Raw genomic sequence first — 20,846 nt, 5'->3', positions numbered from 1 at the left:
ATCCCACTGAGAATGAATGATGGGTTTACACTGTTTACTGGAAGGAACATATATTGCCAGAAAACAGATGGAAAATATGCAGTGATAGAAACAGTTGGCACTGGGTTGCCATTTTCTAGGGTTTTGAGTCCATCGTAGGAGGGAATTTGTTTACTTATAAATGTAACCAATTGGATTCTATGTTATAAATAATGATATCAATCTTGTCTCTCATTTCTACTCAATAATAAAATTCATACAAGCTTTTTAAGAAGCTTATTATTATGCACAATAGAAATTTAGAGGATGTGAGTAGACAAAGTTGGTATGGTTGTTGACAGTTAGTAAGTGAAGACATGTTCTAATATTCCATATTATATTTGCACAGGGCATATAAGAATAACAAAAAGACTATTCACATTAGTGTTTGGCATAACAAATATGACCTGGTGATCACACTTGGGTTTCTGCCCAAAAATGGGCCCCAAAGTAGGATTTATTTCTGATCAATAATAGACAAAAAAGATATATATTTTAATGACTTGGAAAAATAACAAATAAAACGCCAGAAAAGTAGACTTGATTTGTATGAAATTGAGGTGTATATTAAGTTATCAGATTGGACTCAACTCAAAGCCAATATCAGCTGACAATTTTGTGGCTACAATTTGTAGCAAATAAATGCACCAAATATGCCAGATATAAGACTATATATATCAAAAAATCAGGGACAGCACCAAAATGTACCTGATATATTTGAAATGAGTGACAAATTGCCATTATATATGACAAATCACCCTTATATATGATAAATTGGGATAATAATAAATGTGACACTATTTTTTGATAAATATTTGGGCTCAAATGGGGTGCACTTATTGTCTACAAAACATGGTCAGGAAGGGGGTAGTCACAATATGCTATATTTGATACCTCAATGCAGAACTTAATTTCTTGTAAATCAGATCCAATTTTTGCAACCTATATTGCATATTAATTAAAGCAGCAAAAAAATGATGTTGTTTTGGACTACTATTTCTTATATGTAAATTCTGCTTAGGGGACCATTTTTTGGCTGAAACCTCGGTGTGGATGTGCTTGCACCAAGCCTACTGGCTGACATCAACCAAAACAAAGATGTTGCCAGGGGCTGAGGGCTCCGACTAAGGTTTGGACTAGCTCACAACAAGCTGATGGCAGCGGGGATGGAGTCTGACTAAGCGCAGGCCAAGGCAAGGTTGATACAAAGGCATGAACACAGAAAATAAGACAGAAATTTGTGGGAAATAGAATCTGCATTGGAGGTGCAATAATCCTGCTAAATACTGGTGTTGTGGTAGTCTCGTTCTCAGACGTTCAGCAGCTTTTCCGCATCACCATCCTAGTAGATAGAACCAGGCTAATGGTATATCATCAAAATCTGTCAATCTCAAGTGATATCAAAAATTGTTGTGAAAGTGTGATGCGGGAAAAGCCTCTATAACGTCTGGGGCATTTCGTACAGGCGACCGAGGGTCTGTCACAGCCCTCTATTTTCAGCCTTCTTGTGCTCCTTCAGCCCCAGAATGGCATGGAGTGTGGCATTGGGAGGCTTCCACAGCCACTGGAACTCGATTTGCATGAAAAAATGTGGGATTTGTGGTACATTTGAGGTGAACTTTGTAGGGTCTATATAGGGCCATTGACGGCGTTTAGACGCGGTCGAACACGCCTTTTCAGCCATTTTTCTTCGTGATAATGATGCATATTGGGTACTGATATCATCCAGCCATGCATAACGCAGTCCTCACTAGCGCAAACCTGCTAGAAGGAGGGAAAGACGGATTTATTGGCCTGTGACAGTACGTGACATTGTGACAGATCCTCGGCCTACGGTACGAAATGCCCCAGACGTTCCAGTGGACTTCCCATCGCCCGATCTTACCCGAAATTTTTGATATCATTGATGCTTGTTCCGAAATTTCCCTGCGGAGATTTTCGAAGTCCACTGGAATGTCTGGGGACGAGACTAGTGTTGTGGGCAAATACTGCAGTAATAGTGATGGTGTGATGCTGTCATCAGCGAATATCCGTTTTGGGCCAGACTTTGATCCTCCGTGATTCTCGGAGGCCTGCATTCAACTGCGCCGCTGGCCACTTTTTTTTTTTTTTTTTTTGACAGGGTAGAGAATTTGAGAGGGTGGCTTATGCTAGCCACAGGCTTTCCTATGATAACTGCACTTTGCTCCTCCCACTTCCAGTTTTATTACAGAGCCACTTTGGCAATATAGATTTTTAAGCTTGATTTTATTTGTTAGATTCAATGCAGATGGTAAGAAATAGTTGTGTCATGCATAGCTAGTAAAGATTCTAAGCTACAGCCTAACTGCAGTATATACTGACCACCAGAGGTTCCAGTGAGCTGGATAGCCCCTGAATCAAGGAGATGTGACGTTCTGTGATGGTGACCGGCCTTGGACCGGGCAAAGCCCAGTCAAAAAAAATCCCGATTTGGGTTCAGTATTTGCCATCACCAAGTTCCGGAGCGACAGGATATTCCAAAGCGGAAACTCTTGCCAGTATAGTGTCACACGCACATGTAATGTCTCATGTATTAAACGGCGTGCGCCGCCCAGACAAATAGACATTTGAGAATAGAATATTTTGCATGTAAGAAGAGCATGAATATATTTACTTGAGGTGTGGCTACCTCTCTCTTTGTCCGTAACTGCTGGCATAGAGTGCAGAGGGCCTGAACAAGATGATTGTTGGGATGGTCTTGATGGATTAGTCATTGTGCAGGCAAAGGAGGCCATGAACGATGGTCGGGGTAGGTCAGAGCGTCCAAGGGAGCACCAGTTGGACACACTGTGGATGGACTCGAACGATCTGAAGAAGGCTGAAGTGGGGGGTTCCCCTGATACCTCTTTCCTTTTTCATAGAATTTCCCTTAATTTTTAGGAAACTACAAATACTGCTACTGAGCAACATATATTGTGGCTCCCCAATTATTTAGTATATGTTATTGATACCCCGTTATTCATTTTAAAAAATGGACTATCCATTTTTTTTACCTTAGTCTGTTATATATCCTGGTAATCATTCACACTAAGTGTTGTAGTACAAGAATGGGCCACTTTGAGTGTGTTTCATCTTTCTTTTCATTCATCAGGGCTTTTGACAGTGGAAAATAAATCCTCCTGAGGAACTATTTCTTGCAAACCTGGTGTAAATTTCAAAGGTACATAACTTAATAGGTTTCTATTGTCAAAAAACCAATGTATCCACAAAAATTGACACTGTAAAATGTGGTCAAGGTGTAAAATGATTTCATGTTTCCATTACCAAGAACATTTCCAACACAATAACAAAACAGTAAAAGCGCTTCAAGTCATAAGTATATCTAACCTGTAACAATCTCCTGGACACCCAGCCCCGGCGACGTCTGTCCACTGTCCTCCTCCTTCTTTTTACTATCCACAACCACTTCCCCATCCTCACTCGCCTGCCCACTGCCCCTCGCCGCCCTCCTCTCCTCCTCCCTCTCCAACCTTTCCTCCGCCTCCCGCCTCGCCGCGGCCTCCCTTCTCCTGCGCTTCTTCATCTCCTCAATCTCCTGCTTCTCGCGCTGCTGCCGCTCCATCCACCCGCCCACGCCCGCCAGCGCCGCCTGCGGGTCGTTCTTCCAGCTCAGCAGGTACCCCTGCAGCTGCGCGATCGAGTACCGGCTCGGCGGGACCGCCGCGGCGAACTGGGTGCCCAGCGAAAGCAGCGCTTCTGCTGACAGCCGGACGCGGGGCAGCGGAGGCGCAACGCTCGAGTCGTAGTAGCATCCGATTGCGGGGCCCGCATCGTCCGCGAGCTCGGCATTGTATGGGTAGAACCGGTCGAACATCTGCTCCAGTTGCTCTGTCGTTGCGAGGCCATACTGGATTTTGAGGTCCATGCGACCAGGGCGGATGAGCGCGGGGTCTAGTGCTTCGATGTGATTTGTCTAAAGATGATAGTAAGGAAAAAGATGTAAGTCGAAGAAAGAACATACCGTAGCAAATGTCAGCCGGCCCTCCTCACTTGCCACGGAGTCGAGCACATTGAGTAGGCCAGCAAGCGTGACCTGTGAACGCGGAGGAACTGGCTCTCGGGGAATAGGGTTGCCTTTCGAGTCCAGCAGTGGCTCCTCGTCTTCATCTTCTTCGCGAGAAGGAAAAGCGCAGTCAATATCCCTAGAAACTAATCAGTAAAACGTCTTCGGCAGCAAAAAGGGCCTACTCAATAAGCAGGATACACCGTGAAGGAGTATCGCGAATGAGGCGACCCAGAGTATAATCGTCGATTCCAGGAGCAGCAAGAGATATGAAGTATATCTCCAGCCCAAGTTCTCCCGCCTGCATTTATCTTAGTAACCAGCACTGTGATGACGACAGCACTCACAATAGCATGGATAGTTGAGCTCTTCCCCGTCCCCGGCTCGCCATACAGCAAGTACCCCCTCCGATGGGGCACACCCGCAAACGTGTACCACTCCTCGCTCGCCAAAAACTCCTTTGCGTCCGCCAGCAATGTTTCCTTGACCCCAGTCGGTAAGATGAGTGTGCTGAATGCGCGCCTGTTCTTCGTCACTGCCCGTGCCCAACTACCGTAGTTGTCCGTCAAATGGACAGTGACGCGGGAGATGCTCGCTTGGGTATAGTGGACGCGAGCGGCGTCGATGAAAGTCGTGAGGAGAGTGCGGTCGGTAGAGTGCAAGGTGATGTTGATGGAGCCACCAGAGGTACGGCCATTGCTGTCCTACAACGAGTCAGCAAATAAAATCTCTAAAAAAATTAACCTACCTCATAACCAATAACGAATTCGACCTGCATCCAATTCCCGCGCCAACACAAGCGCTGTTTTGTGTTCGACGAAGGGACATATCGGACGAGCTGGTTGGGGTCCTCGCGGTTCCAGCCAACATCGTTCTGTTTTGTGGAGACAGTAAACTCGTTTGCGTCTGCCATGACATTTTCGGACTGGAGATAGTCCAGGACCCAGTCGTAGCTGAAGTCCGCCTGGTTAAAGTGCGCCACAATGAGCGACTGCGACTGGAATTGTTGTGAATAAGGCGAAATTCCAAATGTAAGTGACGCACCCAGTCATAATCTATCCTGGGTGGGGGAGTCTGCGAGGTTTTATACTGCTCTCTGGCCTCCTTGATAAACTCGTCGAGCACGCTCCTGTTGCGGCTCCAGACCTGCAGCGTGAGCGTCGAGGCGCCTTCCTTTTCGTCTTTGCTGATCGTTATCCAGTGGCGGCCGCGCCACCAGAAGAGCTCGGGCTCGCTGACGCTGGGCTCATAAACGGGGTCTGGGTAGCCGTCTTCGTTACCCGCGAGGGCCATGTCGCGGTTGGTGATGTTTCTGCCGTTGCGGGCGATGACGCGGAAGGTGCGCGACTTGTTCCAGACTTTGTGCTGCTCGAGGTATGCCGAGACCCTGGACAAGATGAGTAGGGAGAGAAGGGGGGGCAAGGGGACACACCATTCGTAGGACAACTCTCCCTGCTTGAAGGATGCCTTGACGAGGAAGACTGGAGACACGGTCAGGGAAAGCGAGGGGATGAATCTGCTACTCACAGCTGTTCACAAAGGAGACCATCTTTACGCCAATAACGCGGCTCCTGGAAGAATATCAGCACAAATGCGAGCATTGGTTATAGTTGACAACGCACGTTTCGACAATAGTCCCGAGGAAGATGAATCTGAATAGCTCCGCCACCTGTGGGTTCTCCAAAGAGCGCTTGAAGAGAAGGACAAGTGCGCGGATGAGGCGCTTCCATGACTCGCCCGAGAGTAGTGGTAGCCGTTGGACGGCAGCGACAACGGTGCCCGGCATGGTCGGTTGGGGTAGGTAGTGGTGGTGGGAGGGGAGAAAGAGAGGCAAGTGTCGAATGCGGCGCCCCGACTTCGATCTTTATAATTTGCAGGAGAAAGGAAAGCCCCTCGACGTTGACACGGTAACTGACTGGGGCGGCCCCGCAGCGTGACTCGACACTGGCACGTCCTCGTGGAGGCAGAAGGGAGGATGGTATAATGGGAGTCATCTCGCGTTTTGTGGAAATTTGCGAGGCTGTGTGACGGGCGCAAAAGATAAATCATTTTGCCCGCCAATCAGCGCGGGGGCAAAAAAGAGTGATTTAACGCCAGCGCCGCAGCATGGCTGTCCAGCTTTGCAGAGTCTCATTGTCTGGCCTTATTCCCATGTGGAACGTACTCGTTTAGCTTGCATTCCTTAATTTCAGTATCAAGAATCAAGCTTATAATGCAGAAAACAAAGTGAGGCAAAGCAAAGCAACCTGCCTACTTATTGCCTTTTGTCACAAAAACACCAGAATACAATAACGCTTCCGTTGTTCCCTCCTGAATCCCATGGTGCACCACATCACCCTGGTTGGCAAGCGTATCCTTGGGGTCGACCAATGGGAGCTACTCTTCATTAGCATGCAGAAAAACGGCATGACACGAAACACACACCTTCAGGACGCCGAAATGGAAGTCGCCAGAGACACCCGCCGCGACTGTCGGATTCGGGGTCGCGGGTTTGAAGGTCTTGAGCGGCGCGGCGTCGAGAGAGTAGGCAACGGCAAGCGTTCTGTTGTCCCAGTCGACGGTGATTGCAAAGTTGTGCCAGTGAAGCGGGAGGAAGGGTGTGGAGAAGAGGACATTCAGGGCATGGTCCAGAATCTTGAAGGAGTGCGCGTTTGGCGCGGGGAGAGGGCCCGTGGGGTTGGTAAACGGAGAACCTAAGAGCTTGAATAAAACGAGAGTGGAGATGAAGAACAGCTCACCGAGTTGGACTCCAAAGACATGTGTCCCGTCGCTTGGCTCAATGAACACGATTTGGTATTCATGCTTGTAGTTGAGGGGATGAAGGATATCTGCCTGGATGGAGAAATGAAACGTCGTAGTCCCAATTTCCATGACACTGTCCGCCAGGGAGGAGCTCTTGTTCACCTGCGCGATGAGCTCTGTCCGCCTGAATCCGAGCTGCGGTGGCCCACCTCCAGGCACGAAAACAGAGGTGTTGTCGATGGAAATAGCGAGAACTTGCTCTGAAGAAAACGGAAGATTGTGCAGCGGAGTGGGGAGAGCGAAGCGTTGGAACTTTGTGTACTATTTGCAAGGAGGGATAAGTGGGGGTGGTCTTGGAAGCGGAGGAGAAAGCGCACATAGGAAGCAGACTCGTTCTGCCCTTTTACAGCGCTAAAGTCAAAATGAGCATCATGAGTGTCTTGTGCGGGAAAAGGCACGCACGTTAAGTATGGCCCATTCGAGTTATCCAAATCGTCTGCAGTCAACGTCAACGGTGCTCGACCGTCATATAAGACATTCGATGATTTTTCGAGCACATTCCCGCATACCGCCCTGAGGCTAACAAGAATGGAGGTGAGTAAGAGAGAAACACAGCACATTGCAAGTCAAAACTTACCACGACGCCAGACCTCGTCATTTATACTCTTGAAAACGCAGGCAAAATCTCGGTAGACTGCCGCCGTCGGGAGGCGACTTGTCGGCACATCTTACGTGGCGCAAGGGGGATTTTGCACGAGAATAAGACGTCCTTCGGTGTATGCCCGCCCCCAAGGTCGGAGTCCAATGTAGCGAGTGGTAAACGAGGAGGAGTCCTTTTGCGTGACTCGAGCTAGTCACGGTGATCGAGTCTTCAAGCTTCCGCGTGTGGACAGGAAGTAAGTAATAGTAAATACTTGTTGACGACAAAGATTGAAGTTTTTCGCTGAAGAGGCTTGAAGTTGAACGCTGTATGAATAGTCATACGCCCCTTACGACCCTTGGCGACAGTACTGTACACTTATTGCGGCATTTTACGATTCAACTTGAAGTTTGTGGACCCGGCTCAACTTTCAGTGCATTCGTCATCTAACAGCAGATTATGCATGTAGTTATAGATGCGATCAAGACTTCAGCGCCCAACGCTCAAGTTAAACGGGCTCAATTGAAACCGGCGTCCTTCTTCTTTATCGCGACCCTTGTTGGCACGAGCCCCGAAACGGCATAGCACACAACAGCCAAAAGCTCGGGAAGCGCGACGAGCGGGTACCACAGCTCCTCTCTGCTCTGCTTCGCCGTGTCGTTAATCGTCGCGATCAGGAAGACCTCGCGCACGAGCAGGAGAACGGCGATGAGAACCAGCAAATAGCGCCCGTTTCGGTCGCCCCATTTCCGACGGTTAGAATAGCCTGTCACCATGTCAGTCCCGCAATAGACTCTCCAAATGAACCGCGCACCGCCGGCGACAGCATCGGCTTCTCTGAAGAACCAAATCGTTTGCGCTGCTTGGATGACAGTGAGGACGAAGAAAATGGCCGTGCTGACTTTTCGGAGGGTGCGGCCTGTTGAAGCACTGTGGGGGTTCGAGCTGGTTGTGTCGATAGTGGCCACAATGCCGATGGCAACACCCGCCATGAGCGCGATGCGGAAAAGATGGCTGTTGCGGAAGACGCTGGGGGTTGTCGCGGAAGGTGGCTCTCCACCTGCAAGGACGTGGCTGCGTGGCATCAAGAACCAAGAACTTGAAATGCACAAGCAACAGACGAACCGGTCGAGGACAAGGGAGTATGCACTATAAAGCAGTGCAAAGAACCCGACACCAAAAAGAACCTGATCTGCGATGAACATGCTGAGGTTCGAGCCTGCCCCAGCTGAGTTCGCCATTATGGCCCGAAGAACGAATGCCGCTTCTCTCACTGAAGAGCGTCAGTTAAAAAATCTCCGATAGAGGCGCAAACACGCACTGATACAAAAGAGTGTGAGGACGATGTAAACATACGTCGTATTCTTGATCGACTGGCGGATGAACCACAGGCCGAGGGGAGCATATACGGCAGCAAACACGATAGCAGCTGCAGTCGAATGGATCCCAGAAAACGCTGCGTAGTTGATACTAGTAGCGACCATCGAGGTGAGAGAGCGTGACGATACCAGAAGCTCACCTGTCTTTTAAAACCTACAGGAACGTGGGTTCCAATACAGCTTCGCCTAATATTAGAATCAAGATCGGCGCAATGATCGTGAGGTAGCTCGGGCCTGTCCCGGCGAGAAAATTGTTCCGTCGGTGCTGATGTTCCGTCGGAGACATTTGGTTGGCCCGGGCGATGTATGTCGAAGTTGGGCTTCTCTTTCTCTCCAGCTTATCCACCGAGATCGAGAATTTCGAGGCGCTTTTCATTGGCGGCCATGGCAATGGTCGATATAAACATTCCACATCTTCAAGTTTGACCCCCGAAAACTTCGGCCATTGGGGTCATCTCGAAATAGCGATAAATATGACGTTGGACGTTTATTGATACTCGGAGTAGCGAAGCCACCCCGAGCAGACGTCGGACTCCAGGATAGTGGTGTTAACTGGCAGACCTCGTAAGCGATTATTTTTGGAAGACTTTACTGACCATTTTGTCTCGCTAAATTTAAAAGCAATGACTGCGCGCAGTTGCCCCGGCAAACGGTAGGCACAGCAAGCGAATATGGCATGTCGCGGAGACAGACTTGTTGCGGCCCTGCGGGCGTTTGCATAAAAAAGTTATAAAACTGGGCCTTGTACAGAACGACCTGCGCACCTCAGATTATCCCCAACTCCGAGTCAGACCTCCAGCATGAGCTCAAGCTCAGACCCGGACTATGCCGCCATCTTCCAGTTCCACTATGTGGTCGGGCCGGCTCTGTTTACAGCCGTTTATATCCTACTTTGCCTGTGGTTCGTGCGTCAGTCGGTCAAAAACACAACGTATGTCTATATCGTCCTTACCATCTTCTGTCTGCGTGCGTAAAGTCAGGCCCTAAGCAGAGCGTCTCTAACGTGAATTTGATAGTGCGCGTCGCAGCCTTCATTATCCGCGCAATCCTGGCAGCAACCTGGTCACTGCACGGAAAGCTTGGTATCTTCATTGCGGATGAGATTCTTTTCGGCGTTGGGTTCTTCGCCTTGCTGTATTCAGCATACACCCTAGTTTTGGACCGGTGAGCACATCGCATATCATGCATCACCTAGTAGTAGCACTCACCAGGGACAATATTCATTTTCAGGGAAATAATGTCCTCCTCTCGGAGTCCCACAAGAGACTCATTCCCACTCATCATGAGGCTGACTCGAGACCGACGCATTTTCAGGGTGGCGTTGATAGTGGGCATCATCCTCGGTGTCAACGGAACCATTGACGCAGCGAGCAGCAATCCCAGTAAAGCTCATACTGGAGCGCAACTGCGGCGGGCGAGCACAATCGTTTTCCTCGTGTTGACGATCATCCAAGCGCTTCAAACTGGCTTAGCCTTTGGAAGAAGCGCAGCAGAAGGACACTCACCTTCCGCCACGCCGCTCTACCCGAGCCCTCCAATTCCATTGGCTGGTCTTCACCCCCAGCGCCGTTTTGGTGACATGTATGGGATGCATATCTTGATTGTCATCTCTTTCCTGTTGCTGGTCAGGGAGATATTCTTAATCGCGACGATTGGAGATGCGCCGCGCCAGAATAAGGAGGCATTCTGGTTCCCGTTCGTCGCATTGCCGGAGGTTCTGGCGGCGGGTTGTTATTCCGTATCGGGGCTTGTGCCACCGCGAGCAGAGTTACGGATGCGCGAGCCAGTAGCCATGCAGCGGATCGTCGAAATGGATGTCTAGCCGACTCGGAAGTTGGAACCAAAAAAAATACTGTCTCTTGGGGTGCTTTCCCTCGCAATGGAATCTTGGCTCAATTTGAGGGCACTATGAGTCCCCGGTAAGATGCCAGATAGCGCATAAGTAGAAGGCTTTACTGTCGTTTGGGAGCTTCAAATTTCGTCGTGTTCGTGGTTGGCGTCGAAGAAATGTGTCATTCCGTGACAAGGGTCTAGACTCTGATCATGATGGCCTTATTATTATTATTAATCGACGAGACCGTTGATCGTGACGAGCTTGAACGCGTACTTGGAAGGCATTTGGAAGTTTCGGGTTACATAGAGTGCCACAGCTGAGCTCCTCCTGCGTTCGACTCCGCGACAAAGCCACAGGCCCCATGATTGCATGCGTGAAGATGTTGATCACGGGATCGCGTTGACTGTCACGGACGGCAACGGCAATCACCCTTCTTGGCGTTGCCTTCGACGATGAGCAAACGCGTCGGCGGACACGACGTACATCGTCCGGCAACGCAAAAGCTACCAGCGGAGCCGAAAACTCTCTTCCTTCTCTTCCTACTCTTTCTTGGCCTGCAAGTCTTCCACAAGGTGCGCTTGGTCTGCATAATCAACCGCGTTATAGCCCAGATGTCCTGGCAGTTCTTCCTCCACCAACACGACCACCGACTAGAACAGACTGCTACACATGAATTCAGCCGTACGGAGGATGTCAAGTTCGACAATTATAGCCTCATCGTCAGAGGACAGCGGTTGTTCTTACAGTGTGTCCTGGTGCCTTTCACAGCTTCAAATACTGACTGGAACCTTCTGCACAGTTCCGGTGAATTCCATACATGGAGGCTTCCGGTACCTTCGTTATGGCCAGACATTCTGGAGAAGGCCAAAGCTGCGGGGCTCAGCGCCATTAGCATCTACGTTCATATGGGCCTCAGCAACCCGTCACGCGGCGTTACGGACTTCGAGGGATTCAGGGCTCTGAAGCCATTGTACGAAGCCGCGATGGCGGCGGGGCTGTGGGTTGTTGTCAGACCCGGACCGGTGTGTGGTCAATTGCCAGGTTCATACCAAACTGACCTTGTCTCTTGTTAGTACATCAACGCCGAGACGTCTGCAGGAGGGATAGCGCACTGGGTGACGACGGAGGTTGGAGGTCGGCTACGGACGAATGACTCGGAATGGTCTCAAGCTTGGACGAAGTATATTGAAGCTGTTGTCCGCGAAACGGCGGCATATCAGATTCATCGTGGTGGTCCCGTTATTGGTATTTCCCCCCTTCTTTTTTCGCGTACCTCGGCGCACTTTTGACGTCCCTCGTTAGCCGTACAAATTGGTAAGGGCCGCAACAGAGAAGGCCCTCTCTGCTCATCTTTCTCAAAGATAACGAGTTTACTCAAAACTATACTGGACACGGAGAGTACTACGAAGAACTCCTTGCTGCATTTCGTAATGGTGGTATCGAGGTCCCACTGACCTACAACGACCCAAATCAAGCTGGAAACTTCATCAACGGGACAGTGCGTGCATCTGGCTTCGTTTCCTTCCGCCTAATCATCTTCCTGCGAAGGGTGCTGTGGATCTCTACGGGTGAAGTACCGCGAGCATATTGTCAGCTATTATCTAACTGGATGGCAAGACTTGACTCATACCCTCAACGATTCGACTGCTCGCATCCTTCAACTTGGCGACCTGTTGTGGACAACTATCATGAATACCACCAGCGAGTGAATCCATCTCAGCCATGGTATATTCCTGGTGGGCTTTCGCGTCTCTCTCTATCTCTCCCCTCTGACACTGCGTCAGAGTTCCAAGCAGGTTCGTTTGACGCCTGGGGACCCAATTCTCCCGGTTATGGACCTTGTGGTGTTCTTACTGGACCGGACTTTCAATCGGTTTTCAATATGGATCTTTGGGCAAGCAACGCGAAACTGATCAATTATTATATGCTCTACGGGTATGTAAACTGGTAACAATATCTTAAAGAGCTAAGCAACAATTAGTGGGACGAGTTGGGGTGGCCTTCCTTTCCCGTGAGTGTTTCCCGTCTCACTTACTCTCCGTCTGCTAACAACACTGATGTTAGCGGCGTCAGTATATATTGTCAGCTTGCCTTCTCCACTCATTCGACTAGGTTTATACCTCGTATGACTATGGGGCTGCGGTAAATAGCTGTGGCTTGTTTCTTATTGTTTCTCAATCATCAGCAGATATCTGAGTCCCGTGCATTAACGTCGAAATACGACGAGCTCAAGCTGCAAGGGATGTTTATTCGCTCATCTCCGGAGTTTGCGAAAACTGAGTGGGTAGCGGACTCGCGCACTGGTTTGACCGTGTCAAGCAACCCCGCTGTTTTCGTCACAAAACTCCAAAACCCCGACTCCGGTGCCGGATTTTGGGTAGCACGACAAACAAACTCGATATCCAAGTATGCGTCAAAACTTGCTGTTTACCATTAAATATCGACTGATATCTCGCAGTCTTACCGTCGATTTCAAGTTATTGCTTGAAACGCTGACCGCTGGAGGAAATCTATGGGTTCCTCTAGCTGCGCCAGCGTTGACGCTGTCTGGCCGCGAAGCCAAGACGATTGTCACGGATTACCACTTCGGCACACGCCCAGATTCGTTGCTCGTTTACTCTACCGCTAGAATATTCTTTGCGGGGACCATCGGCAATCGAGATGTGCTCTTGTTACATGGCAGAGCCGACCAAAGCCACGAGTTTGCGATGACGATGACTGGGGTGCCAAATCCGTGGTTCCATGCGCCGGAGGCAAAATATAATGTCGTTCTAGCGGATGGCCGTTTGGGGACGGTGATATCAATCCTTTCGGGAACGGCTGGAGGTCTCATAACGATCCACGACTCCGACACTCAGCTCGTCCTCTTCGCGGATAGCGAGACTGCACAAACCTTCTGGGCTCCTGGTCTCTCCTCAAACACCGATCCATTCGGCAACTTTTGGGGTATTGGCACCAACTCGAGTGTACTTGTTGGTGGACCATACCTCGTTCGTAGCGCGACTCTGGGGGACAACGGAACAAGTCTTGCTTTGAGGGGCGATTTGGCGGCAGAGGTTCGCTTCACGGCTATCCTCCCGCCTAGCATCCGACGCATATCATGGAATGGGATCCCACTCGGAGCGCCAGACTCTCTAACCTCAAACGAAAGCATCAAGTCATATCGTCTCCCAATCCGTGCTTCGGCTACCTCCGTCGTCGTCCCGGAGCTGACCGGATGGCGATATGCAGACAGCCTTCCGGAGGCAGACATTAACTTCGACGATACCAAGTGGACTGTGGCGAATAGGACCGAGACAAACGTCCCCCAAAAGAGATGCTGTATGGCGATGGGCGCATTCTGTACGGATGCGATTACGGTTTGTGGGTGCCTTACTTTATCCTATTCTGTCGATTTGATCGCCGTCAGCTGCGAGAATATTGTGTTATGGCGCGGACACTTCAACGTTGCGCAAGGCCATGAACCTACGCATCTTAATCTATCCATCAACGGCGGCCAAGGTATTCACTCTGACCACTTAATTGTTCACCAGAATCTTATTTGAATATCTAGCATTTGCGGCCAGTGTGTGGCTAAATGAAAACTTCTTGGGGACATCATACGGAAAGTAAGTGTGCTCTCCATGGTGCTTTCATTGTTCTAAACGCATCTCAGCTCGACGAACAATATGAATGTGATAGAAGAGACAGACGACAAATTCCTTCTACCTGGCAATTCGTTGAGAGCAGGGGAGAATGTCGTTACCGTTGTTCAAGTAAGCTGTAGTTCATTTGCTTGTGTTTCATACTTACTTATCTTCTAGGACAACATGGGTTTAAACGAGACTGACGGCAGTATGCATGTGACGCCGGATTCCCGTCAAATTACTGAGAGTTTCCATGTAGATAATGCTGATAGCTCCCGAAATCCGCGCGGCATTCGCGGCTTCTCCCTCGACCGAGGACAGTTTGGCTCATGGAAGGTGCAAGGGAAAGTTGGGGGATACACAGGGCAAGTAGTCCCAAGACAAGAGAGGACGGTGCTCAAACTACCCACCGATAGATTTCCCGACAAAACACGCGGCATTTTCAACGAAGGCGGTCTGTTCGGTGAGCGGCGTGGTTGGCATCTTCCTGGCTTCGATACGTCCTCCTGGCTCGCGCGCGAACTCGATCTGGGCATTCCGGGAGATGTAGCTGGAATTGCCTTCTTCATAACGGATTTCACGCTGAGCATCCAGCCGTTCCTCGATGTGCACCTGTCCTTCCACTTCGAGGACACACTGGGCCAGCCGTACCGCGCGTATTTGTTCGTCAATGGGTGGATGATGGGCAAACGAATTGCGAATTTAGGGTATGCCACTCCTTCAACTTCTTCAGCAGAACACGCTAAGTGTTTGCATTGCAGCCCGCAGGCCAAGTTCCCCGTTCACCAAGGAATACTTGACTACCAAGGGCAAAAGTATGGTTGCCTTGTTCCTCATGTCGTCTTGATCTAAACTGTTACAGCACTGTCGCCGTAGCATTATGGGCAATGGAGGATGTACCCGTTCGGCCGAAGCTCAGGCTCATTGTCGATCAGGTGTACGATTCAGCATTAGAGGGCATCACAAGCGACAATCCACCGTGGTCGAATGTAGGCCGAGAATACCTGTGAATGTGATTAGTGCTTATCCGATCACAATCATACCTCATTCCCACACCGTGTCTTGTTCCCTGCGGCCATGACTGACCAAATAGCTCACGAGCCTTACTTTCCGCCCGACCTGGAGCGGCTGATATTTCGACTGGCTGCAGTCAACAGCAACCCGGACGGCATCCGCGTACTTATGCTGGTCGCGTGGCGCGTCAAAGACTGGTGAATTCATGTTCTATCCATGACGCAGACTCATATTGCATTGCATTCAGGGTTGAGCCTCTACTCTACCGTGCCATCGTTATTGGACCGTTTCCACTGGGAAGCATCTCCTCAACCATCCCGCTAATCACTTTTGAGACTTTCGATCGTGTCGTCGAGCTGAAAGGCCGATCGTGGCTTGCTCGCACTGTACAACATCTTCTCTTGAGCAGTCTGCGTCCGGCAGAGATAACCAAGGTGCTCCAAATCTGCACGGGTTTGCGGCGCATCATGGTTTTCGCAGTCGCCTCCTTCCATGGGGCGCTCGATCCGGTCAGCGGCCTCAGGGTCTTCCAGGGGCGCCTGAGCGACTTCTTTGACCTGGCTGCATTGCAGTACCAAATCTCACATCGTCCGTGTCTTGCGCATCTGACCCATGCCGAATTCCTCGACGAAGTTTCATTATCCTCCGCAGATAACGAACGCCTTTGGCAGGACGTTCTTTTGCTGCCGTCGCTCACGCATCTCGCTTGTTCAACCAACCAATGGAATGCGCTCCCATCGCAGATGTCAGACCATGTTGTTGCCGCCCTCTTCCCAGCGGGCGGGCTTCAGGTTTTTGCACTAATCCGTTATGTTGCCGGTGGAGGATCGAAGGAGCTTCGATTGGGTCTTGCCCTTCGAAGGCATCCGGGCTTCGTGTTTCTGGCCGATGGGATAGGTTTCTGGGCACGAAACTGGAGCGACGGAACTACGATGAATAGAAGCGGCGATTATTGGATGCAAGCGGAAGACTTCGTCCAGAAACGCATTGCTGGTACAATTGACAGTAAGTTACAGCCAGCGAGAAGACAAAGGACGCGCTGACAATTCGCAGAAGACAATTATGCACTTTATACACCTCATCCAATAATTTGAATCAAGTACATAAGGGGGGCCCGAGAAACACTCCAAGTATTCGCGTTTATGGGCTGTACCGTATATTGATTGGCACTACCAGTAAGTTTCGCAGCTGAAAACCTTCTTGGGTCCGAATAGTTGGGTATCATCGAAGTAATCCTACATACGGTTAGTATCCCAGAATCATGGAAATAAATGAAACTCGCCGTTGTGTAGTGCTTCTGGATGCACTTTCCTCCGCCCGTGGGTCCCACATGCGCACAATGCACCTATTGCATGGTTAGTGCAGTTCTAGAAGAGCAGAAGCTTACATCTGGGCGAATTGAGGTCAGGAGAACATGGATTGAGCGACAGGCAACGTTGTCGCCCCATGCTTCGTCGAAGCGTCCAAATGGTTTTGCAGACAGCGTTGCGATACAGTCGTTGGCGTCTGAGTAGACCTGGTCTGGTCCAACGCAGGTCTGCGCCTGCGCCTCACAAACAGCCCCAATAAGCTTTGCCATCCCGGCAGGGCTAAACAAGCCGACCCCAGCGTCGACGTTATCTCCAAACCCATGGGTTAAGCTGGCCAATGGATCGAGATTGGGAATGAACGCATCGTACCGCTGGACGGCACCCGTAGAGTCGAAATTCCAAAACGCAGTCTATACCAGCTCGTCATCGTTTCGGGTAGGGACAGTTGACCGACGCGCTCACCTGTTTGAGGGTGGTCAGAAATCCAGCATCAGACCCATCATCGTTGACCGAGTTGATTCGCAGGTAGACGGTGCTTGCGGCCACCTCGGGGCAGCCGGATGTGAACTCTTGGAGTGTCGCGCTGACGATGACGCCGCCGGTGTTGGGTAAAGGTGCAAGACCCCAAAAGTACTCTATGGAATCTTGAAATCCATCGAACTCGCCGACGGGAGCCACACGTCCTGTAGCATTGGTGGCAAAGAGCCCCGGAGGGACGGCGGCAGCGCCCTGGGTTATAATAACAGCGTTTGCGGGATAGATTGTTACTGGTAGGTCTCAGAATGAAGGGCAAGGACTGGTGATGGGAGACGTACAGTTGTAGATGGTTTGGATTGTGTTCTTGTTCCGCGTATACCAAGCGGGAGGCCCTCTATGCCCATATGCTGGGAGAAATAGAGCGCTCAGCTGCAGGAGGGGGAGGATGTGGGGAAGCATTGAGCTATTCGGTGATCGTCGATGCCTATTTGTGCGCCATGGATGCAGAAGCCATTTGGTAACCGATTGACAGATATGCCTCCATACGTTCATATTGTGTGCTTCTGTGGGGGCAAATGACCTCAGGTGGCGCCGGCGGCATTGGTGGGCGTGGTAGCCAACTTGCTCGTCCCATGAGAGGCAGGAAACCTTGTCATGAACGGGGCCTTCACGTGGCTCATACGTTCCTGGACGTCCCGTGCCCGTCGACTTTGAGTCTTTTTTGCTTCTGCCTCTGAATCTAAGTCGGCGGAGAAACTATTCACTGGCAGCGTTTCCTATCAGCAATTCTGATCGGGTGGGGCTCACTGTGGGACTGACAATTGGGATGAAGGTTTCTCTTGCACATCGTTCCCAAGAGCCCACAAACCCAGACGCCAGCAATGGTCGAGAAGATGATGGAACGGAGACAACCGCCGATTGGCTGTGCGATCATCAGTCACGATGTCGGTGTCCGATAAGTCCGATCTTACCTCGGCCTTATCTTTTTTTTTTTTTTTTTTGTAGCATTTGAAGTAATGGACTTCAGTCTGCAGAAGCATTCCAAAGAACATCCGCTGGGTACACTGGAAATTGCCAGTAAAATGCCGGGAAGTAAGCTCAGGGGGAAATGCCTTTATGCACGATTTAAAACCAGTGTGGGACTCCTACAATGGTGTGATTTATCCAACACCTTTCTTCAAGGGTAGAATACCCACTAAAACCCCCTTTTCATATATCCAGTTATCCGGCAAGGAGTCTTCATCCAGCAGAAGTCCACTCCAAGTATTTAGTACTACTTGGTAGTCAATAGCTAGTTTATCAAATTTATTTTTATTAGTTAAAATTCTATCCCGTTGAAGTATCAAATTTATCATCATTAACCATCGATTATGTACTTCATGAACTTGGAATATCTTACCAGGACTTTTTAGACGTCTTTCATTTCTCATATTCCAAATCATATACCATGCAGCTGAAACTAAAATGCTGAACAGCCGATCTTTGTGAGGTTGGGGAGTACCTTTATTAGTATGAAATTTGGTTAGATTGCATCCCAGTACCAACCCCCACTCAATATTTGGCCATTTATTGAATTTCTTACTCCACAGTAGTTCAGTGAGTTTCCAAATATATATTCTCTCTATGGCTATGCATTCTAGCATAATATGTTCTAGAGTTTCAGGAACCTTACACAGAGGACATTCACCAAAGGTTTGTAGATGAGGAATATTATCCCAAAATAGTCCTACCTTGAATGTATTATGCATTGTTTTCCATAGTAGATCTCTTATTTTAACACTAAAGTTCATTGATCTAATTGATTTCCATATAGCAGCATCTGTTGGTTCGTAATGTGCTATCTCCTTTATTGTTGTTCGAGTTCTTTCTATATTGATAAAAGTTGATTTACGTATAGGTATTTTATATCTTGATTTAATAATCTTTGAAAATATCCTTTGAGAGCCACTTTGTAGTGTCATACCTGGTATGTGAAAAGTGATATCAGGTTGTGTTTCTATCAACCATGGAATAAAAGGACCATCAGTTCCCAAACTGGCTTTATTCTCAAGAGCTTTTGTGAAGTAGGTTTTCTCTGTCCTCTCCTTCATATAAGAAAGACAAGAAGTAAACAAAGAAAAAATAGGATTTGACATGTCATTTTCAAGCATAGCACATTTTTTAACCAACAGATCAGACAACACAGAGTCAGCAGTGCAAATGTTCAGAATACAATGAAGACCAACAAGTTCAAGCACCAGCATAAGTGCACCTAACCAGGCTGTTTGAAAGTTCAATGGTATTGATGAATTGGTAAATTGTATTTCAAATTTCTTATTATCACCAAACTCTTGAGTAGATTCCATTCTCAATGCAATTAGTAATCTAGGTTTATACTCACCTGGACTGACAACCTTAGTATTTATGAATATATTAACAATATCTAAAGTATTATTATTCTCCTTATATTGTCTTCTTGCTGGATGAGAGGATATAAAGGTGTCATCATCTACAAAGATTTGGCACACCTCAGTCAATTTATTAGATCTGTAATTCACATCAAAAGTTCTGCTATATTCAGTAGTGAATGGGAGCAAATTTTGTGATCTTTCTTCTTCTGTGAGAGAGAAATTATCATTTGTGTCACAGAGAGGATTCCATTTATCATCAATACATAGCAATAATTTTTGACATATATTAATACATTTTCCTGGATGATCACATCTTAGTGTTTTCCTATCATATGAACATGCATCACAACCACAGTTTTGTCTAGAGATACCAGAAAGATTCATTGTATGTGGTTTCTGTCCGGTGGAGACGGCTGAATAGGTCAGACTGAAGGTAGATGGAGGTCGTATGATGAGTGCTATTGCCTCGAGGCGCCCGCTGGGCTGATTCTACACGTGCTATCTAATCTTATTCTCTCTTCTCCATCTTGCCCCACTCCATCTGCCCACCCTTTCAAATCGCAACGTCCTCGTTGCGCAAAATCGACTCCTCCTCAACAAACTCCCCTTCTTCCGCCTCCTTGTCTCCCACTTCAGCCGCAAGACCCAGCTCTTCTTCAACTGCTGCTTGGACTTCTGCAAGCGCTGTTCCTGTACGCGGTATGAATCTCCGTAGCCGTCTTGCGTGGAACCGTCCTGGTATCGGCAATCCTTCCAAGGTTTCGAGGATGTAAGAGTTTCTGATTCGGTCCTTCACTCGTCGTGGTGCTGACCATTTGATCACTATCTTCCTTTCCGCACTGACCGTGTGCTCGAGGTCGCTCCGATAGACCTGTACTAGTTGGCCCGTGCCAAAGATGACCTCCCGTGGTGCTCTTGCCTGGACGCGTGCGTCAAACTTCGCTTTCCTCTGTTCGGCATGTTGGACTATCTGGCTGTATCCGTCGAGTCGTTGCTGGTCTACGTAGGCCATCTGGATCTCCACTTCCTCGTTGCTAGGCGGTTGACCAGCGATATCTGTTGGTGTGCGGTGAGTATTGACCACTAGTCCAAATAGAAGCTCATTCGGGGAGTATCGCAAATGCGGCAGTATCCTATTGTTTAGGATCTCTACCGCCCCATCCAGGTATTCAGGCCATTTTTCGGGGAGTTCTTCCCATCCTGCGTCTTCCCCAAGATCAGGTGCGCACATTCGTTTCAAGATTGCCAGGAGTTTCGCATTCATCCCTTCGACCAGTCCGTTTACCCAGGGAGAGTACGCCGGGGTGATATGTAGCACTGTCCCTTTTGATTCACAGAACTCTCGTACCTCTATGTTGTCAAACTCTGGCCCGCCGTCAGACATTAGTGTTT

The 20,846-nt window shown here is 49.1% G+C and overlaps 7 protein-coding genes across 7 annotated transcripts; 3 read left to right on the top strand and 4 right to left on the bottom strand.

Annotated features, from left to right (window-relative positions):
- Positions 1–3,361: 3,361 nt before the first annotated feature.
- MIND_00297500 (p-loop containing nucleoside triphosphate hydrolase protein) lies at positions 3,362–5,828 on the bottom strand (the record flags this gene model as incomplete). The annotated part of the gene is made up of 9 exons (XM_037359837.1): positions 3,362–3,952; positions 4,001–4,181; positions 4,228–4,343; positions 4,390–4,746; positions 4,791–5,039; positions 5,087–5,429; positions 5,475–5,523; positions 5,570–5,613; positions 5,665–5,828. The coding sequence occupies 9 exons, from the start codon at positions 5,826–5,828 to the stop codon at positions 3,362–3,364; spliced, it is 2,094 nt and encodes a 697-aa protein (XP_037222722.1).
- Positions 5,829–6,292: 464 nt separating this feature from the next.
- Positions 6,293–7,404, bottom strand: MIND_00297400 (E3 ubiquitin-protein ligase hel2; the record flags this gene model as incomplete). Its single annotated transcript, XM_037359836.1, has 4 exons — positions 6,293–6,418; positions 6,467–6,735; positions 6,781–7,105; positions 7,162–7,404. 4 exons carry the CDS (start codon positions 7,402–7,404, stop codon positions 6,293–6,295), a joined length of 963 nt encoding a protein of 320 aa, XP_037222721.1.
- A 538-nt stretch (positions 7,405–7,942) lies between these two features.
- On the bottom strand, positions 7,943–8,908 carry MIND_00297300 (uncharacterized protein; the record flags this gene model as incomplete). The annotated part of the gene is made up of 4 exons (XM_037359835.1): positions 7,943–8,190; positions 8,239–8,498; positions 8,550–8,697; positions 8,746–8,908. 4 exons carry the CDS (start codon positions 8,906–8,908, stop codon positions 7,943–7,945), a joined length of 819 nt encoding a protein of 272 aa, XP_037222720.1.
- A 683-nt stretch (positions 8,909–9,591) lies between these two features.
- Positions 9,592–10,625, top strand: MIND_00297200 (uncharacterized protein; the record flags this gene model as incomplete). Its single annotated transcript, XM_037359834.1, has 3 exons — positions 9,592–9,769; positions 9,820–9,967; positions 10,034–10,625. The coding sequence occupies exons 1-3, from the start codon at positions 9,604–9,606 to the stop codon at positions 10,623–10,625; spliced, it is 906 nt and encodes a 301-aa protein (XP_037222719.1). The 5' UTR covers positions 9,592–9,603.
- Positions 10,626–11,089: 464 nt separating this feature from the next.
- Positions 11,090–15,273, top strand: MIND_00297100 (BetaGal-dom2 domain-containing protein; the record flags this gene model as incomplete). Its single annotated transcript, XM_037359833.1, has 15 exons — positions 11,090–11,382; positions 11,437–11,659; positions 11,711–11,882; positions 11,957–12,373; positions 12,422–12,576; positions 12,619–12,705; positions 12,750–12,779; positions 12,826–13,043; positions 13,096–14,138; positions 14,191–14,245; positions 14,293–14,392; positions 14,441–14,471; positions 14,523–14,970; positions 15,025–15,078; positions 15,126–15,273. 15 exons carry the CDS (start codon positions 11,090–11,092, stop codon positions 15,271–15,273), a joined length of 3,474 nt encoding a protein of 1,157 aa, XP_037222718.1.
- A 67-nt stretch (positions 15,274–15,340) lies between these two features.
- MIND_00297000 (uncharacterized protein) lies at positions 15,341–16,371 on the top strand (the record flags this gene model as incomplete). Its single annotated transcript, XM_037359832.1, has 3 exons — positions 15,341–15,474; positions 15,525–16,282; positions 16,331–16,371. The coding sequence occupies 3 exons, from the start codon at positions 15,341–15,343 to the stop codon at positions 16,369–16,371; spliced, it is 933 nt and encodes a 310-aa protein (XP_037222717.1).
- Positions 16,372–16,446: 75 nt separating this feature from the next.
- MIND_00296900 (Secreted protein) lies at positions 16,447–17,616 on the bottom strand (the record flags this gene model as incomplete). The annotated part of the gene is made up of 5 exons (XM_037359831.1): positions 16,447–16,512; positions 16,560–16,622; positions 16,665–16,997; positions 17,050–17,354; positions 17,403–17,616. 5 exons carry the CDS (start codon positions 17,614–17,616, stop codon positions 16,447–16,449), a joined length of 981 nt encoding a protein of 326 aa, XP_037222716.1.
- Positions 17,617–20,846: the final 3,230 nt, after the last annotated feature.

This window comes from Mycena indigotica (genome assembly GCF_014461135.1).
Source record: "Mycena indigotica strain 171206Taipei chromosome Unknown Mind.scaff0003, whole genome shotgun sequence".
Classification (NCBI taxonomy): Eukaryota; Fungi; Basidiomycota; class Agaricomycetes; order Agaricales; family Mycenaceae; genus Mycena; species Mycena indigotica.
The sequence above is the reverse complement of the archived record's forward strand: the minus strand, read 5'-3'. Positions and strand labels throughout refer to the sequence as shown.